Source organism: Eriocheir sinensis, chromosome 28 (genome assembly GCF_024679095.1).
Source record: "Eriocheir sinensis breed Jianghai 21 chromosome 28, ASM2467909v1, whole genome shotgun sequence".
Lineage (NCBI taxonomy): Eukaryota > Metazoa > Arthropoda > Malacostraca > Decapoda > Varunidae > Eriocheir > Eriocheir sinensis.
In genome coordinates, this window is record NC_066536.1 from 12859066 (window position 1) to 12875940 (window position 16875).

The 16875-nt window shown below is 46.7% G+C and overlaps 1 protein-coding gene across 1 annotated transcript in view; it reads right to left on the reverse strand.

The window, feature by feature from the left end:
* Positions 1-16875, reverse strand: part of LOC127004547 (guanine nucleotide-binding protein G(s) subunit alpha) — a 62088-nt gene that overhangs the window by 18913 nt on the left and 26300 nt on the right. The window contains exon 4 of the mRNA XM_050872387.1: positions 10689-10906. Coding sequence (XP_050728344.1) covers positions 10689-10906 — 218 coding nt within the window. The remainder of the gene's footprint in view (positions 1-10688; positions 10907-16875) is intronic.

A 16875-nucleotide genomic window follows, 5' to 3' on the forward strand; every position in this document is an offset into this window, starting at 1 on the left:
TTTTTCTCCTTTATATAACAACACTTTTTTTAATGAGGAAAGTATCAAGACATTTCTCAACCTAACTTATATATAACTTAATCCTGGCACCTTTTCCTTATGGGCAAGTCGTCAAAGGCCATCATTCACCATTCGTTCGCCTCCTCTCACCGTATATATAAAAACGTACTACGCTGAGAGGCAATAAAAACGTTTCAGCCTCTCCGATAAAACAGCAGCGTGAGGCTATACTTGTGAAAGCCGCCGACTGCTGCCTCTGTCTGTCTGGCTTGGCATTAACATTCCTGGTCACGACTCCGGGTAGACAGATAGATAGATAGTCTTCACTCTGCTGGGCTTACTTTCAGGTTTGCTTTCATCTCTCGGCACGCTCTTCGCAATACAGTATTTGGTCGATTTTTTTTTTCCTATACTCTTGTCTTATGTGTCTTCATCTCTACTTCTTCCCTCTCTCCTTTCCTCTTTCCCACTTTACTTTCTTCGTCTTTCTTTTCACTCGATTCTCATTCTTAATCTCTTGTCTTCAACTCTATTTTTTTCCCTCTCTTCTTTCCCTTTTCCTAACTCTACTTCCTTCTGCTCGTCTTTCTTCCCTCAGTACGATCTTAATACAGTATTCACTCGATTCTCTTTATTAATTTCTTTCTTGTGTGTTCATCTCTATTTCTTCTCTCTCTTCTTTCCCCTTTTCCCAACTCTACTTCCTTCTGCTCGTCTTTCTTCCCTCAGTACGATCTTAATACAGTATTCACTCGATTCTCTTTATTAATTTCTTTCTTGTGTGTTCATCTCTATTTCTTCCCTCTCTTCTTTCCCCACTCTACTTCCTTCTGGTCTTCCCTTCTTTCTTCTGTCCACATTCTATTACTTCCTCTTCTTCCCTCTCTTTTATTTTCTGTGAGTTTAAAGCGAAGGGGAAAAAAAAGGGGGTTGGCTGCCTTTACCTCATTCCTTCCTCTTCTTTCCTCTTTCCCTGCTCCACTTTTATTCTTCCCTCTCTTCTCTTGTATGAGGTTGAGGCGAAGATGCTGGCAAGTGGTTCATACAGCATCCACACTATCGGTCTCTCGGGGCAACATGAGGTGATGCCCAACTTCAAGCCTACATCATATATCTTTGACCCTGACCTATCCCCACACTCACACTACCAGTCATCCTCACACAGCCACAGCCTCTCTAATCCCCCATCAGTCTACACTACAGCTTCAACACCATCCACAGTCATCTTGTTGGTCATCCCCGGCGCAAGACCCTGACCTATGTATCGCTCGTTACGACCCCCATCACCCTCGCCGTCAGCCTCAACCCCGCCCACCCCAACACACCCTAGCCATCACTTGAACGTTAAAACTACACCTTCAGCACGACACACCACACTCTCCAATCATCTCATCTCGTCTCTCGTCATGTCTCGTTTTGCTCATAGATACAGTTCAGATGATGGAGGAGGAGAAGAAGAAAAGAACATGAACAAGAAGAGGAGGAAGAGCAAGAATAACAAGCAGAATAAGGAAAAGGATATACAGAGGAGAAGTAGAAGAAGAAGAAGAGGAGGAAGAGGAGGAGGAGGAGGAGGAGAAGAAAAGAACAAGAACAAGAAGAGGAGGAGGAGGAGAAGGAGCAAGAATAACAAGCAGAATAAGGAAAAGAATATACAGAGGAGAAGTAGAAGAGGAGGAGGAGGAGGAGGAGGAGAAGGAGCAAGAATAACAAGCAGAATAAGGAAAAGGATATACAGAGGAGAAGTAGAAGAATAAGAAGAGGAGGAAGAGGAGGAGGAGGAGGAGGAGGAGAAGAAAAGAACAAGAACAAGAAGAGGAGGAGGAGAAGGAGCAAGAATAACAAGCAGAATAAGGAAAAGAATATACAGAGGAGAAGTAGAAGAAGAGGAGGAGGAGGAGGAGGAGGAGAAGCGAAACCAAGAACATGAATAATAATAACAAGCAGAACAAGCAAAAGAAAACATAGGAAGAAGAGGAGGAAGAAGAGGAAAAAAACGAACAATAACTAACAACGAAGGAGAAGAAAATCAATAAAAAGAAACAAATAAAAAAAATAACACCAACAGCAATCCTAATATTAATAACACTGGCATCCGCTTCACCCGCCATCTGGTAACACTATCACGAGATGACTGACTGTGAGAGAGACATACATAGACATAACATGCTGGATTCTTCTGCTTCAACCCCTCCACCCTGAACCCCCCTTCCACCCACCCACCTCCCCACTTCCCCTTCCTTCCCACTCTCTCCCTCAACCATTCCCCCAGACCTTTCACTTCAACTCTCTCCCTTCTCCCTCCCTCCACCCTTTCTCTTCCCCATGTCTCAACCCTTCCCACCATCCATTCCCTCATCCCCTCTTTTTCCACCCTTTCCTTTCCCCCATCACGCAACCCTCTCCCCCATTCCCCTCCCTTTCCACAGAGCTCCATCCCTCCCTCTCCCCTCTCCCTTCCTCATCGCTCACCCTCCCTTCCCCTACTATGCACCCCTTCAAACACATCCCATGCACCCCTTCCCTCAAATCACCCCTTCCACCTCTCCCTCCCACACCCCTCTCATGCATCTCTTCCCTCACATCAGCCCTTCTTCTTTTTCTTCTTCTTCTTCTTCTTCTTCTTCTTCTTCTTCTTCTTCTTCTTCTTCTTCTTCTATCCCTCATTTATCAACTGTGGCCATGAAATTAAGTGACCGCAACTATGCACCACAACCTCCTCTCCTATCTTCCATTCTTGTTCTTCTATATATATCTCTCATCTATCCACTGTGACTCCCCGCTCCCTCCGCCGCAGCCGTCAGAATCACGCGCTCCGACACTCCCGTCAACAAGGGGTCGTAAACAAAAAAAATAAGGGACTGAAACATCTCATCTTACATTCTCTAGAAAGACGAAGAGTGCGGGGAGATCTGATAGAAGTATTCAAATGGGTCAAGGGTTACAACAAAGGCGATATTAAGCAAAGTACTGAGAATTAGCCAGCAGGATAGAACACGCAATGATGGATTTAAATTAGAAAAAGTATAGATTTAGGAGGGAAATAGGCAGGCATTGGTTTAGTAATAGGGTGGTAGGGGAATGGAAGTGCAGGGACGATAGCTTGTTTTAAGAGTAGACTTGATAGCTACATGGACGAGGATGACAGGTGGTAGTGGGGGGGAATCTGGAGCTGCCTTGTGTGGGCCATTCTGCCTCTCGCATTCTCCCTATGTTTTTATGAACCTCAAGAGTGCAAGCGTTGGGAGAGGCCGTCGCGTGTGCCCCTTACGCCCTCCTAATGAAGTGTTACGGCGAAGCGGCGGCCAATAACTTCAATCAGGGCGGGGAGGGGTAACGCAAACTGACTGACCCACTTCTTTCTTTCCCTGCACCCACCGCTATACGAGTTGCTGTTGTTCCTTCTCCCACGCTTGGCTCTTTCATTCTTTTCTTTTCTTCTTTTCCTTTTTTTTCTTTTTGTTCTTTCTCGACCTCATTTTTTTTTCTTTTGCTTCATTGTTTTGTTGTTTGTTTTTCTTATGCCTCTCTTGTTCTTCTTGTTTTCCTGTTTGATTTCTTTTTTTTTTTTTATTCTTGTGGGATTTTGTTCATCCTCTTCCTCGTTTTTTTCTTCTTTTTCCTCTTCTATATTTTTTGGTTGTTATTGTTCTTTACCTTTTTGTTCTTATTCCTTCGCCTCCTTCTTTCTTTTCTTCCTTCCTCTGCTGCTGCTGCTACTACTAATACTAATACTACTACAACAAATTATTTTTTCAAAGTCTGCATCATCACTGCCATCCCCTTCTTCTTCTTCTTCTTCTTCTTCTTCTTCTTCTTCTTATTCCTCTTCTTCCTCTTCCACATGGCACACTAACGGACGGAAGGAAGACAAGGGCAGGCCAAGAGGATTCCGGCAAGCAAGAAAGACCCACCGACACACTCTTGATCGAGGCCACACCACAATGACCGCCTCTTGACCAACGTGTAGCACAATGTATCCTCCGGCTCCTCTTTCCTTCCTTCCTCTTCCTCTTCCTCTTCTTCAAATTAGTGCTGTTCTTCCATCCCTCCATCTACTTTCTCGTTTTCTTTTCCTTAATTCCTCCTCCTCCTCCTCTTCCTCCTCCTCCTTCCTCACTCAGTTATTAAAGAAGACCATTCTCTCCCGGATTACACACACACACACACACACACACACACACACACACACACACACACACACACACACACACACACACACACTTCGCCCATTGTTCGTGTCCCAAAATACGAGTTTGGTATATTGTTAGATGTAGTAAAGCTGAACGGGTGAATAACTACGAAGGAAACGATGTAGGTGGAGGAGGAGGTGGAGGAGGAGGTGGTGGTGGTGGTGGAGGAGGTGGTGGAGGTGGTGGTGAAATGGGTGGTAAAAAGTCGTATGGTTCCTTTCCACTGTGAACTCTTAAACACACACACACACACACACACACACACACAGGAGTCATGCGTACCCCGAACCCTGTGTGTGTGTGTGTGTGTGTGTGTGTGTGTGTGTGTGTGTGTGTGTGTGTGTGTGTGAGGGAGACTTTGTCCTCGCCGTAAACCGCGTCTTTTAAGGCTCTTTCCTCGCCCTTAACACCCCCCCCCCCACACTCCCCTTAAGACTAGAGGTGCTGCCCCTTTCCCATAACAACCCCCCCCCCCCCAAAAAAAAAAAAGAATGCCAGTAACCATGTATTAGCACTGAACCTCATGACCACCACCCTCACTACACCACTATCACTACCACGGCTATTATTTTCACCACCTCGGGGAAAGCTATTAACACCACTAGTATCTCCCTCCCCCCTTTACAAAATATAAATGTCCCCCCTTACCTTATAACCCACAAGCACAAGGATAGCAGTAAGATCCCACGACTCGTATCACCTCCACCCCCACTAGACCAGCATCACCACCACCAAAGCTGTTATCACCATCTCCCCCCACTACAAAATATAAATGTCTCCCCTTACCCTATTACCCACAAGCACAAGGATAGCAGTAAGATCCCACGACCCGTAATACCTCCACCCCCACTACGCCAGCATCACCACCACCAAAGCTATTATCACCATCTCCCCCCACTACAAAATATAAATGTCTCCCCTTACCCTATTACCCACAAGCACAAGGATAGCAGTAAGATCCCACGACTTATATCACCTCCACCCTCACTAGACCAGCATCACTACCACCAGAGCTATCATCACCACCTCCCCCCTAAGGCTATCACCACCATTAGTATCCCCCTCCCCCCTCTACAAAATATAAATGTCCCCCTTTACCTTATGACCCACAAGGATGAGTATAGCAGTAAGTTCCCACGTATTATCATAACTATCACCCCCTTCTCATCACTTACCTGTCACCATATATTACTTTCACCACCATCACTAGCATCACCCGTATCGTCACCACCTCCATCACCATCATCATCACCACCGTCTCACCTCGGATCGGCCAGTTAGTGCTCTTGCCCCGCCCCCCTTCCCCTCCTCTGCTCCCCCCCGCCGCCCCCTCTACTCTCCAAGGCGGCCTGACATCCATCCATCCCCTTTACCGCCCTATCTATTCTAGTGCCGCGTTCATGCTTGCTTTCCCTGCCTTCGGTCTCATGGAGGGGGGGGGGGGGGGGGAAGAGGAGGAGTGGCTTCTTCATCACTTTAACTGCCCTCCTCCTCCTCTTCTTCCACCTCCTCCTCCTCCTCCTCCTCCTCCTCCTTCTCTTCTTCTCCCTCCCTCCGTCTGCCTGCACACCTGGCTTGCTAAAGAGTAGTGTCCATCCGGCTTCTTCTTCCTCCTGCCCGTGAACCAGCCACAGAGCGTCCCCTTCCCTCATCTCTTTAACTGCCCCTTCTCCTCCACTTCTCCCTTCTTCTCGCCCTTCGTTCCTCCTTCGTCCACCTGGGTAAACAATAAGAGTAGTGTCCAACTGGCTAACTGGCTTCCTCCTCCTCCCATCACCCAGCACACGTGTAGAGCAAAGAACGTCTCCTCTCTTCTGCTTTTCTCCCTCCCTCGGTCTTTCGTCAACCTGGATAACTATACTAAATATCATGACTATCCTTATCCCTTCACTCCAGCACACGTGTACAGCATAAAACGTCTCCTCTCTTCACTTCACTCCCCTTCTGCTTTCATCCCTTCCTCGGTTCTTCGTAAACCTGCCTAACTATACTATATATCATGACTAGCATTATCCCATCTCCCATCACACGTATAGAAGAACAAATAACGTCTCTCTTCACTTCACTAACTCCCCTTCTGCTTTCATCCCTTCCCTGCGTTACTCCGTCAACCTGGCTAACTCTATATCAAGACTATCATCCACTGGGCCTCCTCCTCCACCTCCTTGTCCCGCCCCGTCGCATCCCTACCACCCGACAGGACAGGACGCCTCCCGGTCACATTTCGTCTCCGCGCTATAAATGGACGGTTAAGTTATAAATGCTTATGGTGGGCGGCAGACAGAGGACCTTCAGTGCCACCCGCCCGGACACAAGACTCTCTTTAAGCCCTCTGACGTGTGCTCGTGTTCCCTCTATCAGCCCTTAAGTCTCCAGCCCTCAGCTCCCAGTCCCTACAGCCATGGTCAGCCCCTTCCATGCCTCCCCATCGGCCTGTGTATAGTTCAGCATCAAGCATCAGCCCTCAGTCCCCTCTGGCCCTGTCACCTTGATTGGCAGCTTTCATGTCGCCCTACAGCAGCCGCAGCCTCCATCACAAGCCCTCAAGTTCGCCTGCATAGTGCTGTCTCGTACATCGTGGTGCCGGCAGACTGCAAGCTGTGTCTGAGCATCCCTTCCCTGACTCCCGATGCTCCCTCCGCTACTCACAGCCTCCCTGGTACTACAGCTGCCCCTCAAAACAGTCGAGAATCCTTTCCCTTATTCGTACAGCTCCCTTCCCTACACACAGCCTCCTTGCACCCTTGGCCCCGTTCCCGGTACAGCTGCCCCTCAAAACAGTCGAGAATCCTTTCCCTCATCCGTACGGCTTCCTCCCCTACACACAGCCTCCCTGCACCCTTGGCCCCGTTCCCGGTACAGCTATCCCTCAAAACAGTTCCCGAGCATCCTTTCCCTCATCCTTACAGCTTCCTCCCCTACACACAGCCCTCCTGCATCCCCTCCGCCGGTACAGCTATCCCTCAAAATAGTCCAACAGCATCTTCTCCCTCACCTTTACAGCTTCCTCTTATCAAACAGCCTCTCAGCACCCCTCGCCCCTCCCTGGTACAGCTATCCCTTAAAACATTCCCCAAGCACTCTTTCCCTCACCCTTACGGCTTCCTCCCCAACACACAGCCTCCCAGAATCCCCTTCCCCCCAATAGCATCTTTTCCTTCACCCTTACAGCTTCCTCTTTATCAAACAGCCTCTCAGCACCCCTCGCCCCTCCCTGGTACAGCTATCCCTTAAAACATTCCCCAAGCACCCTTTCCCTCACCCTTACAGCCTCCTCTTCTCAAGCACCCTCTCAGCACCCTCGACCCTCCCTGGTACAGCTATCCCTTAAAACATTCCCCAAGCACCCTTTCCCTCACCCTTACAGCCTCCTTTTCTCAAGCACCCTCTCAGCACCCTCGCCCCGGTCCCCTGGTGCGCCCTTCCTTTGGTGCAGGGGTCCTCAAACGAAGCGTAATTACCCCCCTAAGGGATTACATGGCAGTTCTATTTTTAGCCCACTTGGTGACTATTCTTGTGCAACAGTTAGGGTATGAAGTGGTGGCGGTGGTGCTGTGTGCTAATGTTGATAATGTAACGCTTGGGATATTACACGCTGGGACTCCAACGTAAGTAGTGTTAAAAAGTTGTTGGAAAGTTTCGTTTAGTCGGCGCAACATCTGTGGTCATATTCCGGAGAGAGACAGAAGGGGAAGGATTTATAGGAGAAGGGAACCACTGCACCACGAAGCCCCCATTAAAAAGTTGTATGATTGTTAGTTGACTCTCTTACTGTCTTGTTTTATTGGCAGCGACTAGTGGGCTTTTTTGTTGTTGTTTTTGTTTTGTTTTATTGTCCTTGAGATGTCTCCCTTGCCGTAAAAAAAAAGAGGGGGGGGGTGAGGAGACGAGCACCAGTAACTACGGAGAATGTGTTGGGGAAAATGGTAACTATGGAGAATGTGTTGGGGAAAATGGTAACTATGGAAAATGGGTTGGGGTAAATGGTAACTATGGAAAATGGGTTGGGGAAAATGGTAACTATGGAAAATGGGTTGGGGAAAATGGTAACTATGGAAAATGGGTTGGGGAAAATGGTAACTATGGAAAATGGGTTGGGGAAAATGGTAACTATGGAAAATGGGTTGGGGAAAATGGTAACTATGGAAAATGGGTTGGGGAAAATGGTAACTATGGAAAATGGGTTGGGGAAAATGGTAACTATGGACAATGGGTTGGGGAAAATGGTAACTAAGGAAAATGGGTTGGGGAAAATGGTAACTATGGACAATGGGTTGGGGAAAATGGTAACTAAGGAAAATGGGTTGGGGAAAATGGTAACTATGGACAATGGGTTGGGGAAAATGGTAACTATGGAAAATGGGTTGGGGAAAATGGTAACTATGGACAATGGGTTGGGGAAAATAGTAACTGTGGAAAATGGGTTGGGGAAAATGGTAACTGTGGAAAATGGGTTGGGGAAAATGGTAACTATGGACAATGTGTTGGGGAAAATGGTAACTATGGAAAATGTGTTGGGGAAAATGGTAACTATGGAAAATGGGTTGGGGAAAATGGTAACTAAGGAAAATGTGTTGGGGAAAATGGTAACTAAGGAAAATGGGTTGGGGAAAATGGTAACTAAGGAAAATGTGTTGGGGAAAATGGTAACTATGGAAAATGTGTTGGGGAAAATGGTAACTATGGAAAATGTGTTGGGGAAAATGGTAACTACGGAAAATGGGTTGGGGAAAATGGTAACTATGGACAATGGGTTGGGGAAAATGGTAACTAAGGAAAATGGGTTGGGGAAAATGGTAACTATGGAAAATGGGTTGGGGAAAATGGTAACTATGGAAAATGGGTTGGGGAAAATGGTAACTAAGGAAAATGGGTTGGGGAAAATGGTAACTATGGAAAATGGGTTGGGGAAAATGGTAACTAAGGAAAATGGGTTGAGGAAAATGGTAACTATGGAAAATGGGTTGGGGAAAATGGTAACTAAGGAAAATGGGTTGGGGAAAATGGTAACTACGAAAAATGGGTTGGGGAAAATGCGTTGGGGAAAATGGTAACTACGAAAAATGGGTTGGGGAAAATGGGTTGGGGAAAATGCGTTGGGAAATGGTAACTACGAAAAATGGGTTGGGGAAAATGCGTTGGGGAAAATGGTAACTACGAAAAAAGGGTTGGGGAAAATGGTGCACAAACTTTTATTTCCCTTCAAGTTTGCGTTAATAAGCATCACCCTCACGCCCTTACTGCCAGGCCCTGATAGTACTGCATGGTGCGCTGCTCTTCACACAATGTTTATTTATCTGTAACCGGCGGCGGCGACCCGAGGAGCAGAGTTGCGTGGCCCAGTACTTTAGTCTTAACCCGTACTCAGATGCGCCTCGCTTGGGAGACTTCCTTCCTGACCACCGCCTGCCGCACACACGGACTCCCCCCCCACCCACACACACACACACACACACACACGAGGCCGTCACCACAACACACCAACAAATGACCGACTGATTGCGTGGCCGTGACCTTGTGCATTCCCCGAGCCACCCCCTAACTTGGCGCGGCCTCTCTCTCTCTCTCTCTCTCTCTCTCTCTCTCTCTCTCTCTCTCTCTCTCTCTCTCTCTCTCTCTCTCTCTCTCTCTCTCTCTCTCGGCGCGCCCTCACTCATTCATTCCCTTGCTACACCCACCACGCCCCCCTCCACCACCGCCCATCCACGGCCCCTCCACTCACTCCTTCCCACACCACACTTCCTCCACAACAAGAATCTCTCCACATAAAAGTACAGAAATTAGCATCAAGATTTCTTTCCCACGTGCATGTCTAATCTTTCCTCCTGACATTCCACTGTTAGGCTCCCTGAGATCACCACTTTCTGCCCTGACTCTGAAGATGAATTCACTTCCCTAAACACATACCAATACAAGGAGAATATAACAGGTAAATCAAACTGAAGCACTATTGTTGACATGTAACTTACCTTCCTCATCATCATCATCATGGAATAGACGATGAGGGCAACATGTGCTTCCAGGTGTTCACATATTGCACAAACAGATTAATAGATAGACTGATACCTGTTGCGTTGCTTGGGCCTAAGGTGATTGCTGGAAAACTTTATATAGAAGCACTGAGAGAGAGAGAGAGAGAGAGAGAGAGAGAGAGAGAGAGAGAGAGAGAGAGGAGGGGGGGGAGGAAGAAAAGGAAAGAAAAAAGGAAAAAAGAAAGGAAAACCAAAGAAAAGAAAAAGAAAGAGGAAAGAAAAGAATGGAAAAAAAGGAAAAAGAAAAGAATGGAAAAAAAGGAAAGAAAAATAAAAAAAGGAATGAAAAAAAGGAAAAATGACAAAAAGAAAAAAAATACAGAAAAAAAGCAAGTAAGACAGAGACACAGAATCCCCACAAGTAGCCTACAAGCAGCTATCAGTCAACCCAGCCAACCAATTAACCTCACAAGACCATATATATAAATAGGAAATACCACTACAAGCACCCTCCAATACTCACTACTTAGCACAGTCTATGAGCTGGTACTCGTTGGCGCGCTCGTAACAGGCTTGTATTCCCTTGTCCTCCCACAGGATCTCGGTGTGGTCATAGAACTCCTCGGGGTAGTCAAAGGATTTCTGGGAGGCCACGTCTTGGATGTAGTCGACGCGGAACTGGTGGGCGGGGTTCTCTAGCGCTATAGGGGGCGTCAAGGTGGACATATTGCCGGTGATGGTCTGCGGGGGAGAGAAAAGCATACATAGCAGGGTCGGCCTAGCAAGGGATGTACTGCCAACGCTAGGATATAATGTTACTGAGGTTGTCTAGTACTATAAGAAGCATCAAGGTGGATATATCGCCGGTGATGGTCTGTAGAGAGATAAGCACAGATACAAGTCAGTCTAGCTAAGGGAAGTGGTGTCAACGCTAGGAGTCAATGAGAAGGACATAATATTACTAGTGGGTGAGGTTGTCTAGTACTATAAGAAGCATGAAGGTGGATATATCGCCGGTGATGGTCTGTAGAGAGATAAGCATAGATACAAGTCAGTCTAGCAAAGGGACATACTGCCAACGCTAAGAGTCAATGGGAACAGGACATAAAATTACTAGTGGGTGAGGTTGTCTGTTACTATAAGAGGTATTAAGGTGTTCTATACTGCCGTTGATGGTCTGTGAGAAAAAGAAAAGCTTACATAGTACGGTCAGTAGAGGCATGAGATCTACTCCCAATGCTACAATACAGGGGAAGGGATAGCAGTGTTGACCAAAAAAATAGGTATGGGAATGATCGAGGTATAAGAAACGCGTATAGACGGACTAAAGTAGTGTAAAGGAATGGAGGATAATACAACCAAAAATAGATCTTATCACATCCTCTACACGTCTAAGGATGATAAGGGCAGTGATAAGCTCATAAATGATACGGGACAAACGACGTATTAGAAAGGCGAAAACTGGCTTATATAAACAAACACACAGCTCTATGCACGAAGTAAGGAAAGACAACGTAAAAGCAGTAGTTGTTTCCCACCCAGCACAACGCCACCGTCTCAAGCTCTAATACCAACACTGCATAGGAAAGATGACGGGAAGGATGAGCTAGGATTTAAAAACGAGGACTGATTGACATGACTAAGTACTCTCTTGTAGTATACGAGTAGAAAGGGCATGGTAGTGATGAAAAAAGCAGCTACTGTATGGCTACCCAGCACAACATAAGCTAAAAGTATATTGCCAGGACTGTTTAGGAAAGATAATGGGAAGGATGAGCTAGGATTTAAAAGCGAGGACTGATTGACATGACTAAGTACTCTCTTGTAGTATACGAGTAGAAAGGGCATGGTAGTGACGAAAAAAGCAGCTACTGTATGGCTACCCAGCACAACACAGGCTAAAACTATAATGCCAGGACTGTTTAAGAAAGATAATGGGAAGGATACTGTTGCATTTAAAAGCGAGGACTGACTGACATGACTAAAAAGTACTCCGTTGTGGTACTGAAATGGGGACTTAATAATGATAAAAGGCAGCTGTTGTATGGCTACCCAGCACAACACAGGCTAAAACTATAATGCCAGGACTGTTTAGGAAAGGTAGAGGAATGGATGATATACGACTAGCGAGGACTTCCTGGTATAAACTCTCAGCTCTATATAGTAACGCCTTATGACAGAAAGCACCATTTGTACAACCTTACGCATTTAGTCCAGTGTGGTAATGCATTCAGGTTAATCATGTGGAGTTCTCAGTCTGGTGCGTTCCGGCAATGATGCATAGTCAAACACCTCTTGGTTTGTGTGTGTGTGTGTGTGTGTGTGTGTGTGTGTGTGTGTGTGTGTGTGTGTGTTGAACATGTTATGAAATACTGCAAAGATAATATAACAGCGCAGACTCTCTCTCTCTCTCTCTCTCTCTCTCTCTCTCTCTCTCTCTCTCTCTCTCTCTCTCTCTCTCAACATGTAGATGAAAAGGCTGAAAAAATATAAATTAATAAGAAAAAGATACACGAGTCCCGCGCGAGAGAAAGAGAGGGAGGGAGGGAGGAAAGAAGCAAGAGAGGAGGAAGGAGGGAGGAATGAAGCAAGAGAGGGGGAGGGAAGAAGGAAACAGAGGAGGGAGGAAAGAAGCACGACAAAAAAAGGGAGGGAGGGAGGAAATAAACCAGACATAAAGAGGGAGGGAGGGAGGGAGGAAAGAAGCAAGAGAGGGAGGGAGGGAAGAAGAGATCCGAGGAGCCGAGAGCCGTGAAGGGAGGCGAGGCAGTGAAACACGATCACTCTGCCGTCACCAGCACCAAAGGGCCGCCGAGGAGCGTACTACATCAGCCCCGCGCCGGCCCTAGTAGCAATCTCTATCTCGTGTTATCAAACGTTCGGAATTCTTGTTAGGACGATTTCTTAGGACCAGAGAAGAACATAACATAAAAAACGTAAGGAGTCTACAAGAGGCCGGTACCTACGTCGGGTTGTCAGCCTTGTTAGTACGATTTCTTAGGACCAGAGAAGAGCTACGTTGGGTTGTAACTCTTATTAGGACGATTTCTTAGGACCAGAGAAGAGCTACGTTGGGTTGTAACTCTTATTAGGACGACTTCTTAGGACCAGAGAAGAGCTACGTCGGGTCGTCTTGAGTGTTTTCCCGTTCATAGCGCGGAAGCCTTGTCACACTACCGCTAGGCTCATGAAACCACCCATCCTGGAAAATCTAATGTCGGTATTCTCAAAGGCTTCCACCTCTCATCAACTATTTTCAAAGGCCAAAAAGGAAGTGAATCGGGATCTCATGAGCGTGTTTTTTAGCCTTCATGGTATAGAATCTTTGCCAGACTACCACCAGGACCATAAAACTACCCCCGGAAATACCCCCTTCTCCCACGAAAGCTTTGTCAAATATATGTGACTGTGCGCTGAATCGTTTAAGAATATGGACCTAGCAACCGTATCATGCCATATTGTTTCAGGTTCTCGAGTACATAGAGGCTCTGCAAGGGGATGATATGGCTCTAACAACCGTATCATGTCATATTGTTCCAGGTTCCTCAGTACATAAAGGCTCTGCAAGGGGATGATATGGCTCTAACAACCGTATCATGTCATATTGTTTCAGGTTCTTCAGTACATAAGGGCTCTGCAAGGGGATGATATGGCTCTAACAACCGTATCATGCTATATTGTTTCAGGTTCTCGAGTACATAGAGGCTCTGCAAGGGGATGATATGGCTCTAACAACCGTATCATGCTATATTGTTTCAGGTTTTCGAGTACATAAGGGCTCTGCAAGGGGATGATATGGCTCTAACAACCGTATCATGTCATATTGTTTCAGGTTCTATGATATGGCTCTAACAACCGTATCATGTCATATTGTTTCAGGTTCTTCAGTACATAAGGGCTCTGCAAGGGGACAGTCAGCTTACACATGGCAGTACCTGGAAACCTAACACCGTCTTCCCTCCCCGTCCAGGAAGTGATGTAAGTCTTTCCGGAAGGCGTCTGTCGCATGAGCACTCTTCACATGACTCCCAGGCCACACGTCCCCGTCTATTCATATTCGCCAGTGTTTTGCTAAAGTCTGAATGTGTCGAACTTAATAACCGGTTGATAGGAGTTCACGTCCCCGTCTATTCATATTCGCCAGTGTTTTGAGTAAGTCTGAATTTGTCGAACTTAACCGGTTGATAGGAGTTAACGGCAAGTATTAGGTCGTGAAGTGAGGGAATAGAAAGTGGACGAATAGTTGAGTAAGTTATTCGTGTGTATAGTTGATAAGTGTCGCGTGAAAGGGCAACAGTTTACTTCCCTCAATTCCTCCCCTTCTCCCTCCCTTTCCTTAGACACGTGTACCCCACCACCCCCACACACACACTCACGGGCGGCTAGATAAATACCGCCACACACACACACACACACACACACACACACACACGAACGCGGTAACTTGTGAACCCCCGCACACGCCTGACTTCAAAGTGGGCGGACACACGTGATCACGGGCCTGTATAGTAACGCGAGCTTCCTTCCTTCGGCGCCTAATGAAGCGACCATATTCTTAACTTAAACGTCTCGCGCTCCCTCCCATTACGACTATTTCCCGAGGTCACAGAGAAGATTAACCGGGTTCAAGATGCAGTAGTCGTGTAAAAATGTCACTAGGGTCACAAAACAGTCCGTGGAAATCTAAACAACTTCTACGATCCCATTACTATTTTCCGAAGCCACAGAAAAAATTAATCGGGTCTTTATGAGTGATTGTTCCGTTCAAGATGTAGAAGTCGTGTAAAATTGTCACTAGGGCCACAAAACAATCCATGGTAATCCCAGGAACTTCACCGAGAGGCTTTTCAAACAGGTTGGGACAGAGGCGCCGATATGATTAATTAAGAACAAGGCCTCAGGTTCACTCTAATTACTTATATATGGAAAAAATATATATATAATGTAAATATACTTGAATCATATTTTAGCGGAGGTGAAAAAAAGTCGCAAAATAATGTTCCTGAGTCTGAATTGAAGACGAGATCGGTTTCTTTACATAACTACTCCCCCCACTTCTCTCTCTCTCTCTCTCTCTCTCTCTCTCTCTCTCTCTCTCTCTCTCTCTCTCTCTCTCTCTCTCTCTCTCTCTCTCTCCTTCTGTTCATACCCGCTCCCTCTTTTTTTTACTTTTTTTCTTGTTTATCATTTTTACTCTCATCACCTCAGTTTCCCACCCTATCAATTATTCTCTCTCTCTCTCTCTCTCTCTCTCTCTCTCTCTCTCTCTCTCTCTCTCTCTCTCTCTCTCTCTCTCTCTCTCTCTCTCTCTCTCTCTCTCTCCCCATCACAACACGTTCAATGGAGGAGTATCTTCAAGGCCCAAGGAGGAAGGTCGCACCCAAGTAAAAGTCCACCTCCTCAATTTGACCACCAGAAGGAGCCCGTCAACCCGTCCCTTCCTATCGCAGCGGCGGCGCCAAGGTGGGGGCGGCGGGGCTCCTCGGGTCACGCCCCTTAACTCTCCCTCCCCGCCCCAACCACCGCGGCTCTCCTTCAACATACAGGGACACTTAGGCGGGTCACGGAAGGGGTCATGGTCGGCGGGCATCACGAGAGAGGTTGATAATTCCTCTGAAGGGCAAAGTCGCCCCGTCGTTGGGTTGTTCTCGGTTGCAAGGTCATTCATTTAATCATTTCGCCGCCCTAGTTCACATATTTGACAAGGTGTGGGTGTGTTCTGCCGGCGCGCACTGCATAGACCTTGAGGAGACGTGAAGGCAGCAGCGGGCGGGATTGGACGTAACCCGAGCAGGTGTGTCTTCCCGAGTTGCATGCGCGCGGTCGTGTTCCCCCAAGGCCCGGTGCACATGCGGAAAGGTGAGGCGAGGCTCGCAGTGTGCACGTGAGCCAAGGATGTCTCGTCACCCTGCGCCGCCCGCCAACCCGGTGCCTCGAGGCCTGGAGCAGACACAGGGAGGTGGCGCCCGGGCTGTATCAACGCGACGTGCTGGGTGTGCGTGGCTCCGTGTATGCAGATATAGTGAGACAAGACAGACATAGATAGATAGATAATATACAGATAGATAGGTGGAAAAATATAGATTGCTAGATAGATATAGGTAGACAGAGATAAGTGTTTCGTTAATTAGTTGGTTAGATAGGTAAATAGATATAGAAATTTGGTTAGATGGACGGATAGAAAGATACTGTGTGTGTGTGTGTGTGTGTGTGTGTGTGTGTGTGTGTGTGTGTGTGTGTGTGTGTGTGTGTGTGTGTGTGTGTGTTTAAATATAGATAGAAACACAGATATAGATAGGACAGATAGAGAGGTAGACACTAACACAAACAGAAAGATAAGTAGAAAAAGACAAAGATGGATAAAGTTGTAGAGGTAAAAAGACTGCATAGGTTTCTTTACTCTTTTGACTCGTATTATCCAACGCTTCAGGCTTTTGTTACTATTATTTCTGACGGCCATGGATAATATAAGACAGGTTCTCATACGTGCTTTCCCGTCCATGACACAGAAACCTTGAAAATGTACCGTTAGTGTCATGAAACCACCCATTAAAATCTCTATAACTTCTACGAGAACCTTTTTAACCCCTTGACTACGGATTTCATACAAGAAGCCCTCACCAAGCTACAGGAATGGAACAAAAAATGGCTGGTACAAGTCAATGAAGAAAAATGTAAAGTCCTACACCTTGGGAGGGGATATCCAGCAC